Source organism: Bubalus kerabau, chromosome 19 (genome assembly GCF_029407905.1).
Source record: "Bubalus kerabau isolate K-KA32 ecotype Philippines breed swamp buffalo chromosome 19, PCC_UOA_SB_1v2, whole genome shotgun sequence".
Taxonomy (NCBI): domain Eukaryota; kingdom Metazoa; phylum Chordata; class Mammalia; order Artiodactyla; family Bovidae; genus Bubalus; species Bubalus kerabau.
In genome coordinates this window covers 8,141,886-8,163,505 of record NC_073642.1, presented here as the reverse complement: position 1 = coordinate 8,163,505, position 21,620 = coordinate 8,141,886, and the positions used below count along the sequence as shown (strand labels likewise).

At 37.9% G+C, this 21,620-nt stretch overlaps 2 protein-coding genes across 10 annotated transcripts in view; one reads left to right on the top strand and one right to left on the bottom strand.

Annotated features, from left to right (window-relative positions):
- TTC23 (tetratricopeptide repeat domain 23) overlaps window positions 1-12,524 on the bottom strand; it is a 163,228-nt gene extending 150,704 nt beyond the window's left edge. For 2 of the 4 annotated variants that reach the window (XM_055556515.1, XM_055556513.1), the window contains exon 1: window positions 12,313-12,524. The gene's annotated coding sequence lies outside the window, so the exon portion shown is untranslated. Of the gene's footprint in view, window positions 1-12,085 lie in introns of all 4 variants that reach the window. The other 2 variants (XM_055556512.1, XM_055556514.1) reach the window with 2 other exon arrangements.
- A 1,946-nt stretch (window positions 12,525-14,470) lies between these two features.
- The window catches only part of LRRC28 (leucine rich repeat containing 28), a 197,652-nt gene continuing 190,502 nt past the window's right edge, over window positions 14,471-21,620 (top strand). Inside the window, exons 1-2 of one of the 6 annotated variants that reach the window (XM_055556411.1) lie at window positions 14,471-14,590; window positions 18,419-18,646. In XM_055556411.1, the coding sequence (XP_055412386.1) occupies window positions 18,479-18,646 (168 nt within the window). In that variant the 5' untranslated portion in view covers window positions 14,471-14,590; window positions 18,419-18,478. Of the gene's footprint in view, window positions 14,591-14,642; window positions 15,010-16,216; window positions 16,480-16,784; window positions 16,806-18,418; window positions 18,647-21,620 lie in introns of those variants that run through there. The other 5 variants (XM_055556412.1, XM_055556414.1, XM_055556415.1 and 2 more) reach the window with 5 other exon arrangements.

The following is a 21,620-nucleotide window of genomic DNA, read 5'->3' as shown; positions in this document are numbered from 1 at the left end:
GGGCATACACACTGAGGAAACCAGAAGGGAAAGAGACACATGTACCCCAGTGTTCATCGCAGCACTGTTTATAATAGCCAGGACATGGAAGCAACCTAGATGTCCATCGGCAGATGAATGGATAAGAAAGCTGTGGTACATATACACAGTGGAGTATTACTCAGCCATTAAAAAGAATACATTTGAATCAGTTCTAATGAGGTGGATGAAACTGGAGCCTATTATAGAGAGTGAAGTAAGCCAGAAAGAAAAACACCAATACAGTATACTAACGCATATATATGGAATTTAGAAAGATGGTAACAATAACCCTGTGTACGAGACAGCAAAAGAGACACTGATGTATAGAACAGTCTTATGGACTCTGTGGGAGAGGGAGAGGGTGGGAAGATTTGGGAGAATGGCATTGAAACATGTATAATATCATGTATGAAACGAGTTGCCAGTCCAGGTTCGATGCATGATACTGGATGCTTGAGGCTGGTGCACGACCCAGAGGGATGGTATGGGGAGGGAGGAGGGAGGAGGGTTCAGGATGGGGAACACATGTATACCTGTGGCAGATTCATTTTGATATTTGGCAAAACTAATACAATTATGTAAAGTTTAAAAATAAAATAAAATTAAAAAAAAATAAAATAATAAAACAAAGGCTGTGAAAATAGACAAAGAAAGACACTACATAATGATCAAAGGATCAATCCAAGAAGAAGATATAGCAATTATAAATATATATGCACCCAACATAGGAGCATCACAATATGTAAGACAAATGCTAACAAGTATGAAAGGGGAAATTAACAATCAATCAATGTAATACACCACATTAACAATTTGAAAAATAAAAGCCATATGATCATCTCAATAGATGCAGAGAAAGCCTTTGACAAAATTCAACATCCATTTATGATAAAAACTCTCCAGAAAGCAGGAATAGAAGGAACATACCTCAACGTAATAAAAGCTATATGACAAACCCACAGCAAACATTATTCTCAATGGTGAAAAATTGAAAGCATTTCCCCTAAAGTCAGGAACAAGACAAGGGTGCCCACTTTCACCACTACTATTCAACATAGTTTTGGAAGTTTTGGCCACAGTGATCAGAGTAGAAAAAGAAATAAAAGGAATCCAAATTGGAAAAGAAGAAGTAAAACTCTCACTGTTTGCAGATGACATGATCCTATACATAGAAAACCCTAAAGACTCCACCAGAAAATTACTAGAGCTAATCAATGAATATAGTAAAGTTGCAGGATATAAAATCAACACACAGAAATCCCTTGCATTCCTATACACTAATAATGAGAAAACAGAAAGAGAAATTAAGGAGACAATTCCATTCACCATTGCAATGAAAAGAATAAAATACTTAGGAATATATCTACCTAAAGAAACTCAAGACCTATATATAGAAAACTATAAAACACTGGTGAAAGAAATCAAAGAGGACACTAATAGATGGAGAAATATACCATGTTCATGGATAAGAAGAATCAATATAGTGAAAATGAGTATACTACCCAAAGCAATCTATAGATTCAATGCAATTCCTATCAGGCTACCAATGGTATTTTTCACAGAGCTAGAACAAATAATTTCACAATTTGTATGGAAATACAAAAAACCTCTAATAGCCAAAGCAATCTTGAGAAAGAAGAATGGAACTGGAGGAATCAACCTGCCTGACTTCAGGCTCTACTACAAAGCCACAGTTATCAAGACAGTATGGTACTGGCACAAAGACAGAAATACAGATCAATGGAACAAAACAGAAAGCACAGAGATAAATCCACGCACCTATGGACACCTTATCTTTGACAAAGGAGGCAAGAATATACAGTGGAAAAAAGACAATCTCTTTAACAAGTGGTGCTCTTGGAAAACTGGTCAACCACTTGTAAAAGAATGAAACTAGAACACTTTATAACACCATACACAAAAATAAACTCAAAATGGATTAAAGATCTAAATGTAAGACCAGAAACAATAAAACTCCTAGAGGAGAACATAGGCAAAACACTCTTCGACATACATCACAGCAGGATCATCTATGACCCACATCCCAGAATATTGGAAATAAAAGCAAAAATAAACAAATGGGGCCTAATTAAAATTAAAAGCTTCTGCTCAACAAAGGAAACTATAAGCAAGGTGAAAAGACAGCCTTGAGAATGGGAGAAAATAATAGCAAATGAAGCAACTGACAAAGAACTAATCTCAAAAATATACAAGGAACTCCTGCAGCTCAATTCCAGAAAAATAAATGACCCAATCAAAAAACGGGCCAAAGAACTAAACAGACATTTCTCTAAAGAAGACATACAGATGGCTAACACACACATGAAAAGATGCTCAACATCACTCATTATCAGAGAAAGGCACAATGAGGTACCAAAACCACAATGAGGTACCATTTCACGTCAGTCAGAATGGCTCCTATCTAAAAGTCTACAAGCAATAAGTGCTGGAGAGGGTGTGGAGAAAAGGGAACCCTCTTACACTGTTGGTGGGAATGCAAACTAGTACAGCCACTATGGAGAACAGTGTGGAGAGTCCTTAAAAAACTGGAAATAGAACTGCCTTATGACCCAGCAATCCTACTACTGGGCATACACACTGAGGAAACCAGAATTGAAAGAGACACGTGTACCCCAATGTTCATCGCAGCACTGTTTATAATAGCTAGGACATGGAAGCAACCTAGATGCCCATCAGCAGATGAATGGATAAGAAAGCTGTGGTACATATACACAATGGAGTATTACTCAGCCATTAAAAAGAATACATTTGAATCAGTTCTAATGAGGTGGATGAAACTGGAGCCTATTATACAGAGTGAAGTAAGCCATAAAGAAAAACATCAATACAGTATACTAACACATATATATGGAATTTAGAAAGATGGTAACGATAACCCTGTATGCGAGACAGCAAAAGAGACACAGATGTATAGAACAGTCTTTTGGACTCTGTGGGAGAGGGAGAGGATGGGATGATTTGGGAGAATGGCATTGAAACATGTATAATATCATATATGAGACAAGTCGCCAGTCCAGGTTCGATGCATGATACTGGATGTTTGGGGCTGGTGCACTGGGATGACCCAGAGGAATGGTACGGGGAGGGAGGTGGGAGGGGGGTTCAGGATGGGGAACACACGTACACCCGTGGCAGATTCATGTTGATGTATGGCAAAACCAATACAATATTGTAAAGTAATTAGCCTCCAATTAAAATAAATAAATTTATATTTAAAAAAAAAGAAAAAATAATCTAAAGTAAGAATCGCTCAGTTTTGTCCCCATCGTCTGTAACTCGACAGGCTTCTTTGTATATGGAATTCTCCAGGCAAGAATACTGGAATGTATATCCACTCCCTTCTCCAGGGATCTTCCCAATCTAGGGATCCAAACTGTGTCTCCTGCATTGCAAGTAGATTCTTTACCAACTGAGCCACCAGGGAAGCCCAAGAATCTATAGGAAAGGAAAATTCCCACTAGTAAAGGCAAATATACAGTAAAGGCTGAATACCAACCACTTAAAATAAGATAGTATGAAAATCAAAAGAGAAAAATTTTAGAATCAACTACAATGATAATAATCAGTAAAAGGATAAAAATGAAGATGACATCAAAAGTAAAAATTTTCAAGTGGATGGAGAGTAAAAAATGTAGATCTTGTAGAATGCATTTGAACTTAAAGTACTAGCTTTAACAAAATATAGATATAGTTATAGGTCAATATCTATAGGTAACCACAAATAAAAACCTATAGTAGATACACAAAAACTAGAGAGGGATACAAGTGTACCACTATAGAAAATCATCAAACTACAAAGGAAGTAACAACAACAACAAAAACAAAAAAAAGAAAGAAAGAAAAATAAGAAATAAACAGAGAACCTCAAACAACTGGAAAACAACAAATAAAGAATAAGTACACAACTAATAAAGGAATAAGTACATACCTATCAACGATTATTTGAAATGTCAATGGACTAAATGTTCCAATCAAAAGACATAGGGTGGCTGATGATAATAAAACAAGATCCATCTATATGCTGCTTATAAGAGACTCAGTCGAGAGCAAAAGACACACATAGACTGAAAGTGAGCAAATGGAAAAAGTTATTTCATGCAAATAGAAATCACAAGAGAGTGCAGATAGTAAAACTCATATCAGACAAAGTAGATTTAAAAACAAAGCCTATAAAGAAGACAAAGAATGGCATCATATAACAATAAAGTGAAAAGTAAAAAAGGAGGATATTATGCTTCTTAACATATATTCATACAACTCAGAAGCACCTAAATATATAAAGCAAATATTAAATGACATCAAGGGAGAAATTGACAATAATACAATAATAGGAGGGGATTTTAACACTCCACATACATCAATGAACAGATTATCCAGACAGAAAATCAATAAGGCAACAGTGGTCTTAAATGACACGACAGACAAGTTGATTTTAGAGATATGTACAGGACGTGCATGTGTGCATATTCAGTCGCTCAATCGAATACAACTCTTTGTGATCCCATGGACTGTAGGCTTTGTGGCAAGTCTGTCCATGGAATTTTCCAAGCAAGAATACTGAAGTGGGTTGTCATTTCCTAACTTCAGGGGATCTTCCTGACTCAAGGATCAAGCATATCTCCTGCATCTCCTGCACTGGCAGGCAGATTCTTTACCACTGAGCCACCTGGAAAGCCCTATCTACAGGCCATTCCAACCTCAAACAGTAGAATACACATTCTTTTCAGTTCAGTTCAGTCGCTCAGTCATGTCCAACTCTTTGTGACCCCATGAATCACAGCACACCAGGCCTCCCTGTCCATCACCAACACCTGGAGCTCACCCAAAGTCATGTACATCGAGTCGGTGATGGCATTCAACCATCTCATCCTCTGTCGTTCCCTTCTCTTCCTGCCCCCAATCCCTCCCAGCATCAGGGTCTTTTCCAATGAGTCAACTCTTCGCATGAGGTGGCCAAAGTATTGGAGTTTCAGCCTCAGCACCAGTCCTTCCAATGAACACCCAGGACTGAGCCTTTAGGATGGACTGGTTGGATCTCCTTGCAATCCAAGGGACTCTCAAGAGTCTTCTCCAGCACCACAGTTCAAAAGCATCAATTCTTCAGCGCTCAGCTTTCATCACAGTCCAACTCTCACATCCATACATGACCACTGGAAAAACCATAGCCTTGACTAGACGGACCTTTGTTGGCAAGTAATAGCTTTGTTTTTGAATATGCTATCTAGGTTGGTCATAACTTTCTTTCCAAGGAGTAAGTGTCTTTTAATTTCATGGCTGCAATCACCATCTGGAGTGATTTTGGAGCCCAAAACAATAAAGTCTGACACTGTTTCAACTGTTTCCCCATCTATTTCCCATGAAGTGATGGGACCAGATGCCATGATCTTCGTTTTCTGAATGTTGAACTTTAAGCCAACTTTTTCACTCTCCTCTTTCACTTTCATCAAGAGGCTTTTTAATTCCTCTTCACTTTCTGCCATAAGGGTGGTATCATCTGCATATCTGAGGTTATTGGTATTTCTCCCTGCAATCTTGATTCCAGCCTGTGCTTCTTCCAGCCCAGCGTTTCTCATGATGTACTCTGCATCGAAGTTAAACAAGCAGGGTGACAGTATACGGCCTTGACGTATCCTTTTCCTATTTGGAACCAGTCTGTTGTTCCATGTCCAGTTCTAACTGTTGCTTCCTGACCTGCATATAGGTTTCTCAAGAGGCAGGTCAGGTGGTCTGGTATGCCCATCTCTTTCAGAATTTTCCACAACTTATTGTGATCCACACAGTCAAAGGCTTTGGCATAGTCAATAAAGCAGAAATAGATGTTTTTCTGGAACTCTCTTGCTTATTCCATGATCCAGAGGATGTTGGCAATTTGATCTCTGGTTCCTCTGCCTTTTCTAAAACCAGCTTGAACATCTGGAAGTTCACAGTTCACGTATTGCTGAAGCCTGGCTTGGAGAATTTTGAGCATTACTTTACTAGCGTATGAGATGAATGCAATTGTGCGGTAGTTTGAGCATTCTTTGGCATTGCCTTTCTTTGGGATTGGAATGAAAACTGACCTTTTCCAGTCCTGCGGCCACTGGTTAGTTTTCCAAATTTGCTGGCATATTGAATGCAGCACTTTCACAGCATCATCTTTCAGGATTTGGAATAGCTCAACTGGAATTCTATCACCTACACTAGCTTTGTTCGTAGTGATAAGACTGATCATAAACTAGGCCACAAAACAAGTTTCTACTAATTCAAAAGGACAGAAATTATATCAAGCATTTTCCTGATCACAATGGTATGAAACTATAAATCAATTACAGGAAGAAAAATGGGAAAAGCACAAGTATATAGAGGTTAAACAATATACTACTAAAACTCCCACATCTTTTATGTCTACAGCATTGGCAGGTGGGTTCTTTACCACTAGAGCCACCTGGGAAGCCCAATCACTAGTAGTGATATTGAATTTGTAATTAAAAAAATTCCCAAGAAACCAAAGTCCAAGGCTGAGTGGTTTCACAGGGGAATTCTGTCAAACATATAAAAAGGAGCTAATACTCATTCTTCTCAAACTATCCCAAAAAATTTAGGGCAGCAGAACACTCCCAAATTCATTCCTTGAGGCTGCCATTACCTTGATACCAAAACTAGACAAGGATAATACAAAAAAGGAAAATGATAAGCCAATATTGCTGATGAAAATAGATCTAAAAAGCCTTAACAAAATATTAGCAAGCCAAATTCAACAATATATAAAAATGATCATACACCATGATCAAGTGAGATTTATTCCAGGGATATAAGTATGGTTCAATATTTAGAAATCAATCAATATTAAATAGTACATTAATGAAAGGATAAAAATCACAGGACAATCTCAATAGAGAGAGAAAAAGCATTTGACAAAATTCAACATCCTTTCACAGTAAAAACTCTCATCAAGGTTGTTATAGAGTTATCATATCTCAACATAATGAGGCCATTTATGACAAACTCACAACTAACATCATACTCATTGGGAAAAAACTGAAAGTATTTCCTCTAAAGACAAAGATGTCCACTCTCACCACCTCTATGTAACATAATATCAGAAGCTCTAGGCACACCAATCAGAGAGGGAAAATAAATAAAAGGTATCTAAATTGGAAGGGAAGAAGTAAAATTGTCACTATTTTCAGATGACATGACACTATACATAGACAACACTAACAGTGTCCACGAAAAGAACTAATTAATGAATTTAGCAAAGTTGCATGATATAAGATTAATATACAGAATCTGTTGTTTTTCTATATGCTTATAATGAATTATCACAAGGAGAAAGAAAATAATTCTACTTAAAATTGCATCAAAAAGAATAAAATACATAGGAATTAACTTAACCAAAAAGGTAAAAGACTTAAACTCTAAAAAGTATAAACCAATGATAGGAAATGAAGATACCCTGTGTTCTTGGAGTCAAGGAATTGATACTGTTAAAATGTCCATACTACCCAAAGCAATCTCCACATTTAATGTAATTTCCATCAAAATACCCATGAAATTTTTCACAGAATTAGAACAAATAATCCTGAAATATATATGGAACAAGAAAAGACCCTAAATTGCCCAAGTAATCTTGAGAAAAGAACCACCAAGCTGGAGGTAACACACTTCCTGATTTCAGACTATACTACAAAGCTGTAGTAATCAAAACAGCATGGTACTGGCAAAACAGAATAGAGAGCCCCCCAAACCCACACACTTATGGTCAATTAATTTACAACAAAGGAGGCAAGACTATACAATGGAGAAAAGACAGTCTTTTCAATAAGTGGTGTTGGGAAAACTGGACAACTTTGTGTAGAAAATGAGATTAGAACATGTCCTCACATTACACACAAAAATAAACTTACACAAAAATAAAGATCTAAATGTAACACCTGAAACCATAAAACTCCTTAATTAAAGAAAACTTAGAACACTCTTTGATGTAAATTGTAGCAATTTTTTTTGGATCTGTCTCCTCAAGTAAAAGAAATAAAAGCAAAAATAAACAAATGGAACCTAATTAAACTTGAAAGCTTTTGCACAGCAAAGACAACCACTGACAAAATGAAAGACAAGCTACAGAAAGGGAGAAAATATTTGCAAATGATATGATGAACAACAGGTAACTACTTGAAATATATAATCAGCTCAGATAAGTGAATATCAAAAAACAAACAACCCAACTGGAAATGAGCATAAGAACTGAATAGACATTTTTCCAAAGAAGACATACAGGCACATGAAAGGATGCAGAACACTGTTAATCTTCAGAAAAATGAATATCAAATACACAATGAGATATCACCTTACACCTGTCAGAATGACTATCATCAAAAAGACCACAAATAACAAATGCCGGTGGGGATGCGGAGGAAAAGGAACCTTATAGATTATTGGTGAGAATGTAAATTTGTGCAGCTACTATGAAAAGCAGTATGGAGGGTCCTCAAAAGACTAAAAATAGAAGTACCATATGATCCAACAATAATTCCATTCATATATCTGAAAAAAACAGAACAAAATATACATGCACCCAATGTTCATAGCAGCGTTATTTACAATAACCAAGATTTGGAAGCAACCATTAACAGAGGAATACATAAAAAATTATGTTGTATTTATACACACAATGGATTATTACTCAGTCATAAAAAATAATGGAATTCTGCCATTTGCAACAACATGGATGGACCTAGAGGTTTTTATGTTTAGTGAAATAAGTCAAATACAAATGCCATGTTACCACTTACATGTGGAATCTAAAAGATAAAAGAATTGCATGAATATAACAAAACAGAAACACACTTAAAAATATAGAGAACAAACCAGTGGTTACCAGTGCAGAGGGGAAAGCGGGGAGGAGTGAGATATGGGTATGGGGTTAAGAGATATAAACTACTGTATATCAAACAAGCAACAAGGATACATTGTACAGCACAGAGAAATAAAGTCATTATTTTATAATAACTTTAAATGGAGTATAATCTATAAAAATCCTGAATCACTATGTTGTATACTTGAAAACTAATATTCTAAATCAACTATACTTCAATAAAAAACAAAAGGAATGAAGGACCAACACATATGACAACATGGTTAAGTCTCAAAAACCTTATGCTGAGTGAAAGAAGCGAGATGCAAAATATCATGTATTGCATGATTCCATCTGTATTAAATGTCCAGAAAAGGCAAGTCTTTAGAGACAAAAAATTTATTATTGATTGCCTGGGCTGGGGGTAAGAATGAGGAGTGCTTGCAAATGGGCATGAGGTATCTTTTTACAGTGATGGACATTTTTCTAAAATTGGAATGTGGTGCTAGCTATACAACTCTGTAAATTTTCTTTAAAAAAAATAGTTGAGTTATATCCTTAGAGTGAGTTTTATAGTATGTAAATTATACCTTACTGTTAAAAAATAGATATGAAACCACCATGCCGTTTTATATGCAATTCTGACTTTTATAAATAAACCTTCTAACTACAAGACTTTTATAAGACAGGGAAGGCAGCCCTGATCCACAAAAACAGTATGACAGAGGTTCCCAAAAGTTTGAAAACCAATCTTAATATTCTGGCTCCACACATAGATGAGTCACATGGCATTAGTGCCTGACACCTAATAGGCCTCAGTAAATGTTTACTGGACAGAAAATTAAACCATCTTTACAGGGTGACTTTCCCCCAAACATACCATCCACTTGATAGATGAAACGCAGCTGATTAGGGCATTTTTTTCCTTAAGAAAACTTACATGAAACATCAACATCTCCAGGGAAAAAGTTGTCTTAGGTAGTCAGAATCATTTACTAGGCTATGATGAGGTAAGATACTAACTCCTGTGTGCTACAGACCCTCTTGATTTAGTAGTGGGTGTAGACCTAGGTTGACCAAGGTTTAACTGTGCATCAACAAGAGTCATGGCAGAGTAACGGAGGTGGAAAAACTGTGCATGGGCTTTCCACCATCATCGCCTAAACATGACCCAACTCACTTGCACTGACATTTCATTTGCTCCCTAACTGCAAAGACGGCTACATACCCAGGGGAGTAAATGGAATACTTGGTGAACATTGCAGTCTGCCATAGCTGCCGTCAAGGGACCTTGTCTCAGGATTCTTTTCCACAGCTAGAGACAACCTCCTTCTCCATCTAACTGATTAAGAACCGCTAATCAAGAAGTTAGGATAGATGACCTTCAGATTCTTTGAAGCAAATTTTGAAGGACACAAATATTCTGCTTGGTATCCCTGAAGCACTTTGCTTTTTGGAGAGGAGGTGGTCCTTGATTCACCTTTTTTTCCCCCCCCCACCACTGGAAGGATATCATCTGGTACATGGTAGCAGCTCATGGAGAAGGAAATGGCAACCCACTCCAGTGTTCTTGCCTGGAGAATCCCAGGGAAGGGGGAGCTTGGTGGGCTGCCGTCTATGAGGTCGCACAGAGTTGGACACGACTGAAGCGACTTAGCAGCAGCAGCAGCAGCAGCTCATGGAGTATATGGAATTGAATTTTGTCTCAGAGAAACAGGTCAGGTGAAAGCCTACAGTCTGAGTATGAATATCTCCCATCTTCCCATGGTATTCTTCAGTCACAACTTTTTTTTTGGTTGACATTCCCTCAAATCAGTTAAATAGAACCAAGAAATACAGGTAAATTCTGAGGGAAAAGGAGCAAAAAATGATGCAATGTAAACAATCACTTTTACTGCTTTATAGCACCACAGCTATCGCCTCATCTATACATAATATTTTGTTATATATTATTATACATAATAATAAATAGTGCTAAACAAAAATAAGATCAATGCTTTAGAATAAAAGAAAGAGATGAATCAAGATTTATGTTATTCCCATGTGATGGTATTTGGAGAAAATGTCTCATGAGGCTGCTACCAGTCTACATTCCATTATTTATAGTATTAATATTTTAGCCCCTTAGCTTCTGGTCTCTGTTCTTGAAATGTCAGTCTTATCTTTTTCAAATATTACCTTTAAAATCCAGGACCAAACTCCTTAATTCTCGCAATTTTGACTTTCTGTGTAACATTCTCATGCTTTTTTCTTTTTTGAAGATTAAAACAAGATCCCCAAATGAAACTTCTGTTGCTCAGAGTTAATTATTCTTTATGCTGCACATATTCAGTAACAACTCACCCACTACCTAGGATGCTATTTCTTTTTTGACTGAAATTTTGCCCATTGCTCAAGTCCCAAATGGGTCTTAACCCCACTGTGAAACTCTCCCTGAATATTTCTGCTCTACTGGCCTAAGCACCTGAAGAACCTATGGTCTACAACAGTCATCTACGCACCAGGAACTATCCAGAAGTCTTCATTAAACTTTTTGAGTCTCCTTCTCCCAGGTAGACAGAGTATGAGCTTCTTTAGAGACTGTATTACATTATTTTATATCCCCATATATGGATTAATAGAGGACACTCAAGAAATATTTATTGCATACCTACTCTTGAGCTAGGCCTTGTAGAGGAATAAATGTGCCAGTAGGTGTATTTATTAGCTGAATTAATGTTTGAAGAATCATTAAGTTTTTATATTTTGGAATTTTACATTGGGCTGGATTTTTTTTAAATGCTGCTATTCCAAATTAAGCTTTAATATACATCATCCTCATTTATCAGTATTTCCTGAATTTATATTTTAGTTTTAGTGAAAATATCATTCTTGAAAATATAAATGCTGGACTTCATTTTTGAGAATTTATCCTTACATTCATCATCTTCTGATTCTATTTCATATACCAATATTATGTTTTCCCTTGTCATTAGCAGATATGTCCCTGGATCTCCAAATCTACATTTATACACAAAACTTGGGTCCAAAGATTATATCTTTTAACAGCTGGATTGCCTATTATGCTAGGTATGATAATATACAAAGAAAAATATCTATTTCCCCTAATAATTACAATAACATTATTAAGTGTTCCTCTAAATCCATATTAAAGCAATAACAAACTACAGATTCTTGGAGTATAAAATAATCTTTAGTTAATTTTATTACCTTGTTCCCTTTACCATTCAAAAATCCATTGCTAATCTGCGAATAATGTTCTTTCTAAAAGAAAAACACCCTCTGAAAAACTCTCCTCCTGCCATTCTTGCATTATGCCAGCAGTTTATTTGCTTTTCCTTTGACATCTACGCCTTTAAAACTAGCAAAAGAAAAAAAAATCAGAAAAGTTTAACTCGCACATCTCTCACTGTGTCGTAAAATCCTTTGTCAATTACCCTGTGTGCTTGAGAGTTGTCCGTTTCTTTTTCGATCGAATTACAGTTGTCTCGGCACCCTCATTTACCAGTTTGATCCACGCTGTACTGGTTTTATCAGTTTGGTGATTCTTTTTACAGATTGAGCACCATGATAAAAGTCTAAAAGTTGGGCAATTCCGGCTAAATTGGAGCAGTCTTTTCCCGTAAAGCGACCCGGTACCACACTAAACTCCAGGGAGAATGAATGATAGATTATGCACCAATAGGGAGTGGAGAAGAGTATTTTGTCTAAGTTTGCAACCCAATCCTTGGGAGCCAGAGGTGGGAATTTTAAAACGGGGTTGGTCTTTTCTTTGGAATTTTCTTAAAGGGGTATCACTGCCCGTTGACGTTGATGTTAAAGTTTACCAAAGACTGCCAAATTACTGGTTTGGATTAGAGGATTGCCTCCGCCCCCTTGTTTTGAGTGAGGCAAAATGTGAAACTGACACTTGACAAATTCAGACAACTTTTAAGAGCGTCTATAGGATAATATGGGCTGCCGAAGTGGCTCAGTGGTAAAGAATCTGCCTGCGATTCTGAAGACGCAGGTTCTTCGATCCTGAAGACGCAGGATCACTAGGTGGGGAAATGGCAACCCACTCCAGTATGCTTGCCTGGAAAATTCCATGGACAGAGGAACCTGGCAGGCTATAGTGGGTGGGGTGGCGGAGTCCGACACCACTGAGCAGGGCACACACAGGATAATACATTAATACAAAGAATCACATGGCTACTTTTGTGTCAGTTTCAGATGGTAGACGTTATTTTGCCATAGGTCTTCTTTTTACTTAATATGTCTGCTCTGTAGTTATCTCTAACAGTAATTAAGTAAACCAATATAAATCTATAAAGTCAAGATTGCTTGACAATGAACCAGTAGTTTAATCAACATCAAGCTTTTCAAAGAATAACAGTGGTTTCTTAAGAGGAAGTTTTTTTTTAAACTTCATTTCAGAAGAAACGTTGTCATACTAACAAGCAAGGAATTTAAAAAGTATTTTGTACTGTTCCCTAACAATGCTTGGATCTTTCTTTTTTTTTTTTTTCCTTTTTACCAACATGAAAGATTCTTCCTTTTATGACTCTTTCTGCTGACACGGGAATATTCTTAAATATTTATTGATAGACTACTCAGTCATGCTAGGAACTGCCAGAGTATTTTATTCACTAAATTGTTAGTGTCCTTTTAACGATCGTTTCTCGCAGCACACTTCAAGTATTTCAAGAGCAGAGACTAGGTTACTGCCTCAAGTTTGGAACGAACTTGCCAGCGCGCAGTGACTTCTTTTTATACTGTGCTTTAATAAGCTTACTGCTGCTGCTGCTGCTACTGCTAAGTCGCTTCAGTCGTGTCCGACTCTGTGCGACCCCATAGACGGCAGCCCGTAGACCGCCGACCCTGGGATTCTCCAGGCAAGAACACTGGAGTGGGTTGCCATTTCCTTCTCCAATTCATGAAAGTGAAAAGTGAAAGTGAAGTCGCTCAGCCGTGTCCGACTCTTCGCGACCCCATGGACTGCAGCCTAACAGGCTCCCCCGTCCATGGGATTTTCCAGGCAAGAGTACTGGAGTGGGGTGCCATCGCCTTCTCCGAATAAGCTTACTACTTGATCACTAACCTTGGCCGTATTACAGAAAACCACCGGGTCTCAGTTGTGACCGTCAAACGAGTATAATAATAGTATCTGTGTCATAGGATTGCCATGAGAGTTAAGTGAGATAACCTGTCCACAGATCTTAGAACCTTGCCTGGTACACACTGGGTGTTATTCTTGTAATTTCTTAACGTATGTATTGAGTACGAGGACAAGTGCGTCAGTGAACGTATGAACAAAAGAACTAATAAATTACTGACGGTCCCTGAGGCCGGAGCCAGCTAAACCACCCTCTCAAAACTCTGAGCACAAACCTCCACCTCAACCGTAACCCCCGAAGCCAGAGCCGGAAGCAAGGACCGAGCCGGAGGCGGGGCCAGTAGCAGAGAAGCCGCAGTTTTGACCAATAGGCACGTCGCTTGGAAAACGAGCATCTCGCCTGACCTATCGTAAGACGGCGACCACAGGGGCGTGTTATCGCGATCTTCCTCTCCCGGGCTCACTCCTCCCCCAAACCTCTGAAGAGAGGGTCCCGCCCCGCCCCGCCCCACTTTCGCCCGCGCCCCGCCCCGTCGCCGCCGGCGCTCCGCCCCGCCTGCCCAGCCCGGGCTAGCCGTCCGGCGCCCCTCAGCTCCGGAGCGCTGGCTCCACCGGCAGAGGTGAGTGGTGCTTCGCTGCTTCGGGTGCCTCACGTAGCAGTGCCCTGTGGCCCGGCCCCTGGCCAGGCAGGCCGAGCCTGCCAGAGGCGTCGGGCCGCAGCAGTGGACCTTGGCCCGAGCGGGCCCACCCGGGCCTCGGGTCGCCACTGCCGCCGGGCCCTCCTAGCCCTAGGTGGTCGCAGAATCCCTTCACCGGATCTGTGAAATCCTTTCTACTAATCTCGCTGCTTCCAAACTCTAATGGCGAGAGTGCTTGGTTAACTGGGAAAAATGGCATGTGTTCTGCCTGACTTCGGCCAGCCTTCTCAGTACTGAGAAAATAACAAACGCTTTTAATGTACGATTTTAATCCTCTAATATCCAATATTAGGAAGTTGGAGTGGGTATTCCACCGAGTTAAGTATGGAAGTCAATCGAAGGTACTCCTTTCCCTTTAAAATACACCTGCTTAAAAATGTGTGGAATTTTCTTAAGGTGGAAAGGTTTGTTTGCTTTAAACAGTAATAGAGTGGATTGGTGTTTACCTGTCAGAAAACTCCTATGCAGGTGCAGTTGTATACAGCTAATATTAAGTGCATCATTTGCTTTTAATTGTAGATAAGAGGTACCGAAGGGAGTATGTGTGAGAAAATTATCCTGTACTGCCAATGAATGCATTTGGAAACCCATTACCATTATTTATTATTGACAGCTTTCAGATTTCATTTGTGTAGATTTCATCTGCCAAACTGCATTTTAACAGAATGTAGTGACGTTTTTACGGAGAAGGCAATAGCACCCCACTCCAGTACTCTTGCCTGGAAAATCCCATGGACGGAGGAGCCAGGAAGGCTGCAGTCCGTGGGGTCGCTAGGAGTCGGACACGACTGAGCGACTTCACTTTCACTTTTCACTGTCATGCATTGGAGAAGGAAATGGCAACCCACTCCAGTGTTCTTGCCTGGAGAATCCCAGGGACGGGGGAGCCTGGTGGGCTGCCGTCTATGGGGTCGCACAGAGTCGGACACGACTGAAGCGACTTAGCAGCAGCAGCAGCAGCGACGTTTTTAAAGCGGTCAATCCTACCCATCTCTGTAGGATTTAGAAGGAAAGCCATCAGGTTATGCTGTATTCTCTCACTGGATCTAACCATCAAGGAGTGTGGGCTGTGCTTTGTGGTCTTAAATTTGTGTAAGCTTTGCCTGCCGTTTAAATAGTAATAGGAAGAAACACGGGCCCTACTGAAGTTCATGAAAGGCTGCACTGTAGAACAGTGCACAGGCTTTGAAGTCGTCCATTTGGGTTGGAATTCTGAGGAGTTGCTCTCTGAGAAAACTCAGTTTCCTCATCTATAAAACAGGCTAAATAACATATATCGCAATGCAGAGTTTTAAGGATTGAGAGATCAAAGCACATAGAAGGCTCAGCCTATAGTATCTACAAGCCGACCTTAGATCAGAGATGAAAAAAACTCTACCGTGCAGTGTTACTCACATGGCCTACTTTCAGCAGTTCATCAGCTGTTTGAGGGCCTGCTTTGTGCTAGAGGCAGGTATACAAATGTGAAGAAAACAGCGGGATCTCTGCCCTCAGGAGCTCATGGTACAGTCTCTTGGCTAGATGTATAATAGATAGATACATCAATAAATATATAGATTATAAATTGTGGAGAGTCCTACAAAGAAAGAGGAAGAGAGAATCATTTATTTGGGATGGAGAAGTGATTTTACATTGAAACCTGAAGGGTGTTGAGACAGTGTTTTCAAGGCTAAAAGGAGAGCAGCAAGTGATGTGAAGAGTGTGGCACTGAGAAACACTAGAAAAGCCCAGGACTTTGGTGAGAAACAGGAAGGGTGCTGCCAGGCTGAAGGAGTGGGTGGGACCAGGTTGTGAAGAGCCCTCAATACCTGGTAAGTTTGATTTTTCTAAATAAACTTTTGAAGGTTTTGTTTTTTTTTTTTTTTTTAAGAGCTCATGTGAGTAGGGAGTGAATTTACCTGAGAAAGAGAGGGAGACATAATTGAATTTACTTTTTTAAAAGCTCCCTGCTAAGTGATTAATGTATTATAGATTGACTAAACACAGGGAGACCAGTAAAATATATGGCCAGGCAGGAGATGACTGGTTTTCCATTTTGGCAGATGGAGAAATGTGGATTGATTTGAGGTGTATGTTGGAGATGGAAACCATAGGCCTTGTGATGGATTGGAGGTGGTGGGTGACTCATTCATGATAGGTGGGTGGAATCATTCTTGACTTCAGGCTTTCCTGGTGTTTGGAAAGACTGGGAGAGATTTGGATAGGTGATGAAAATAAAAAACTCCTATTTGAAAGTGTTACGTTTGAGGTGTTTCTGAGACACCTAAACTGCTTCCAGTTTACCGTTTAAGTGAATAATTACCCAGAAAGCTTCCCCTTCCAATAACAATCATCAGCATTATTTCTAGCCTAGTTATCCTTGCTTCACAGAGAGAATTAAGATGTGGAAAGATTATCTTGTTTAGAGTCCTGTAATATGTCTCATAAAAATAGGGAAGTGAGTAGCTAGTATAAAAATGGGAAGGTATTGGACTCTCATGCTCCATTGGGGAGATTATTGAGTACTCCATATTCTCTGCCCTTTCATATAAAATAGCAGATACTTTCCTATTAGGAGTTAGAGTTTGGAAATAATGAAATATAAATGAAAAGTTACAAAACACTGCTTATTGAAAGCTTATGTTACTACATTTGTACTAATTTGGTGTCAATTCTCAGTGAAAATTTTTCTTAAGAAAAAACATTTTCTTTGAAAGGTATTTTCCTTTGGAGAGTTTGAGGAAGGGTGCCCAAGTAAACGAGAACAGAATCTTTGGACAAAGCTCAACTTGATTTTAGTGTTTTAGCGTTTCCTTAGTATCTTGTAGAATCCTGTTGGTCTGTGTGTGCAAAGACTTCAGTCTGGACACACTTCCCCACCCAAAGAAAAAAAATCCTTTATTCCCTTATGAGCTGCTTGACCTTTGGCAGATTATTGTAGCTCTGAGCTTGTTTCTTTTTGTGGTGATTGTGAAGTTTGTTTCTGCCCTGTGTCTAATTGATAAGATGGCAAATCTTATTTCTCCTCCTACCCATGTCAGTTTAGAGCTAGAAGGGAATTTAATCTGTTCTGGGTTCTGGCCCTTATCAATAAATTGTTGTCTCCATTTTATATGTTAGGCAGCTGAAACCCAGAGAGGTTGTAATAGAAAAGTACAGGATTCTTATTTCCTAGGGCAGTATTTCTTCTTTCATTGAAAGAATAAAGTAAAACTATGTTCCCAGGCCTGTTTCTTTGCTACTTAAGATAATCTGCAAAGCTAAGAAGAGAGGAGAATGAGGAGAAAAGAAAGAAAATATTACTATGTAGAACAATATTTAGATAGTAAGAAGTGAAGAAAATGAAGCTGTAAATGATCTAGTCATATTAAATATTTTAAAAATATTTTAAGCTAAAGACAAAATGAGGTAGGAAGGAAGGAAATGGCTTTGCTGTGTCTGATTTTTAAGTTCTTTCTTTAGTTATGTGTTATGAAACTGGTCTCTGTTCTCTTAGATAGGGATTCCTATCTCAAGTTCAAGAACTATTTTTTCAAATAGGACTATTCTACTAAGTAGTAAATATTGTTTAAATAGTGAGAGTAGTTTTTTATTAGTTATTCATTTTAATCTTTTAAATATGTATGAAAATTTAGTTGCTGTGAAATAAAAATGTAGGAATTGATGTATAACTCTCCTTTTAATGTCTGCAAATAGCTATATATGCTAACTGGTTTATTTGGCAGCTTTTGTTACCAGTATCATAATTGTCAGGTTTTTTGTTCTCTTTAGAAATGGATCAATTTTGACAAGATGTAGTACTGCAGCGTGCCTGATGGAATATGTTCAGCCATGGCATCCGAACTTTGTAAGACGATCTCTGTGGCAAGGCTGGAAAAGCACAAGAATTTGTTCTTAAATTACAGGAATCTGCAGCATTTCCCATTGGAGTTACTGAAAGATGAGGGACTACAGTACTTGGAGAGACTCTACATGAAAAGGAACTCCCTTACAACCTTGGTACAGTATTACATTACATTTTTTAAAAGTTATTTATAATGTAGTCCTGATCAAGATATGTTTTATGTATCTTAAGATATCCAGAACCAAGATGTATATCCCCTCTTATTGTGTAAACATGTAATAAAAGTACATATACAGTGGTGGAAATTATTTAGGTAATTACTTAGGTGGAAATTCACTAATTCCTGCAGTTACAAAGTTGCAAAAGTTGTATAGGAAAACAAAATATTCACTAATATACCACTTAGTCCCACACACTACTGCATATAAGATAGATAACCAAGTAGGACTTACTGTATAGCACAGGGAGCTCTACTCAATATTCTGTGATAACCTATCTGAGAAAAGAGTCTGAAGAAGAATGGTTATATGTACATGTACACCAGATCACTTTGGTGTACACCTGAAACTACTGCAGCGTTGTGAATGAACTATACTACAATAAAATTAATAAAAAATTAGTCCCCATTCAGAAGCCCCTCTTCACTTAGTCTGTGCATCTCTCTGGGCCTGTGCTTTCTTTGCTGTTAAGATTCCTAAGTGATTTATGGATGTTACAGTATCCAACAGACCAGTTAAAAAGTAAGGAAGAGAAAGGCCAACAAGGATGACTTTGATTTAGAGGTATTTAAAAAGATAATAATTTGAAGATTATAATACTAAAATTAGCATTAGAAGGCTTGATGTGTTTTGAGCATTTTGAAAAACTCCAAAACCAAAAAATCTTCATGATTGCACTGTGAAAATCAAATGACTTTGAGCTATGACCCAATTTATTGGGGAAATTTTTGCCACAGAAGCCAACATTTTATGATATTAAAAAAACTAAAATATTTTCAAAAGAATGTCTCTGTCAAACTTTTTATTCCCACTATTTACCATGATATTTGGTCTCTGTTTTAAATGAATTTGCTTTATGTGGACTTTTCTGATTATCATTGAACCTCTTTTAAGTTTTTCATGTTGAATTCTAGTTCTTATTCATATTAGATGATTTATGAAGTCTTGTTTTTTTCTTTGTGATTGGGCCCATTCTTCATTCCCTTCTCTGAACGTATATGAGTATCTGAAAATATACCTTATTGACTTCATATATATGGAGTGTTTTTCTGGAAAAGTTTTATTTAATCTGTGTAAAATACCTACAGTGTGTAGAAAGCATTGCTGTGTCTGAAAGTAAATGTAAATATATCTTTCATTTTTAGTCTTTGGCATATTGGTGTATGGGGCTTCCCAAGTGGCACTAGTAGTAAAGAAACCGCTTGCTAATGCAGGAGACATACGCAATGTGGGTTCGATCCCTGGGTCAGGAAAATCCCCTGCAGGAGGGCATGGCAACCCACTCAAGTATTCTTGCCTCGAGAATCCCATGGACAGAGAAACCCCCAGTCCATGGGATTGCAAAGAGTCGGACATGACTGTAGCAACTTAGCACACACACATATTGATGTATGTTATTTTGCATGCCTAGATTTTTTCAAATTAAAATGTTCACTTTTCAAACCTTAATAATCTATATAAAATCATATTAATCCTTTTTGCAAGATCATCATTCCATAAAGTGAAACCGTATTTATGTAGTGTTTTTTACCCGCTTTGGAGAAGAAGTGGTACAAGAAATAATCTGTCAAGAATTATAGCCTAGATTTTCTTATGTTTGTTGTTAATATACAAAGAAAAGGTTGTGAGTGGATTACGTTTCAAACAGTCATAGTCTACTGCAGTAGAAGTAATTGACCTTTGCTTATAAAACTAACAATAAACTTCTGGTTTTGTGGCCATTTCTTGCCTGAATTTTTCTGTTTATGAAAAATTTAAATATCTACTATGTAATTTTAACTGATATAATGGCTTCCAAACATACATTTCAAGTTCATTATTTGTCACCTTGTTTGTTGAAGATTAAATTGTTGCATATGTTTATAATGATAGGTGTGTGTATTTTATTTTAATGGTTTCTCTTAGCTGGAACATTTGATTCATGTGTATCAAAGAGCTTTTTCAACTGTCAAGTGCGATACAGATATCAGTATGTGAGAATGGTAGCAACCATACCATTCCCTGACTATGCTGAGCATAAGACAGCTTATTTATCCAGTAGAGTCTGAGAATGGCTTCCTGCACAGGTTTTGAAAGCAGATGGAAGAGTATTTGCCCTTGTGTGCTCCAAACTAGTGAGTTCAGGCTTTTGGAATATTTGCTGGTGTTATTGATAAGGTATATTTCCTATAGAAATAGCATTTAGTATGTGAAATTTGACTTACAACTGCAGTAGTGTCCAAAAGAAAAAACATTATTGGAATCATACAGTATCTCAAACACAGTAAGAATTAATTGGCTTTTTTTTTTTCAAGGAAGCTTGAGAACCTGCCAGTCATTTCCATTTCCACATTGTTTTGTTATTTTTTATTAACGTTGTTTTATTGTGTTTAAATGTCCTGTCCTCAGCATTCCCCATTTCCCCTACTTATATGAAGCCTCTTGGTGAGAAGAGGAGTCACTGAGGCCTGACTTCTGTCCTTCCTTTTTCTATTTAAGTTGCTCTGTATCGCACTGTGGTTTGTATTTGTAGGATGATTGTATGTCAAATGCTCAGAACTTGGGGAATGCCCATTTTAAAATGGAAGGACAGTGAGAAAGAATAAACTTTTTTTATATATAAAAGAATAACTTCCTATATTACCTATGAAAATGATATGTGCCCTATAGCAACCAATATAGAGGAAGATATGGAAAGTAGTTGTTTCTCTTTCTGTTCATCCAGTTCTGTGCTTTGGAATAACCAGTATTTATAGTTGGATTGTGTCCTTCCACTACTTTGCTTATGTTTATATAATTATGTACTCTTTATTTTTTGTCTTTTTAAAAAACAAAAGGGAATCATACTATACATATTTCTCTGCAGATTTCTCTCTTTACTTCATTCTTATTCCGCTAACTTCTAGGCCAAAAAGTATACATACATCCTTGT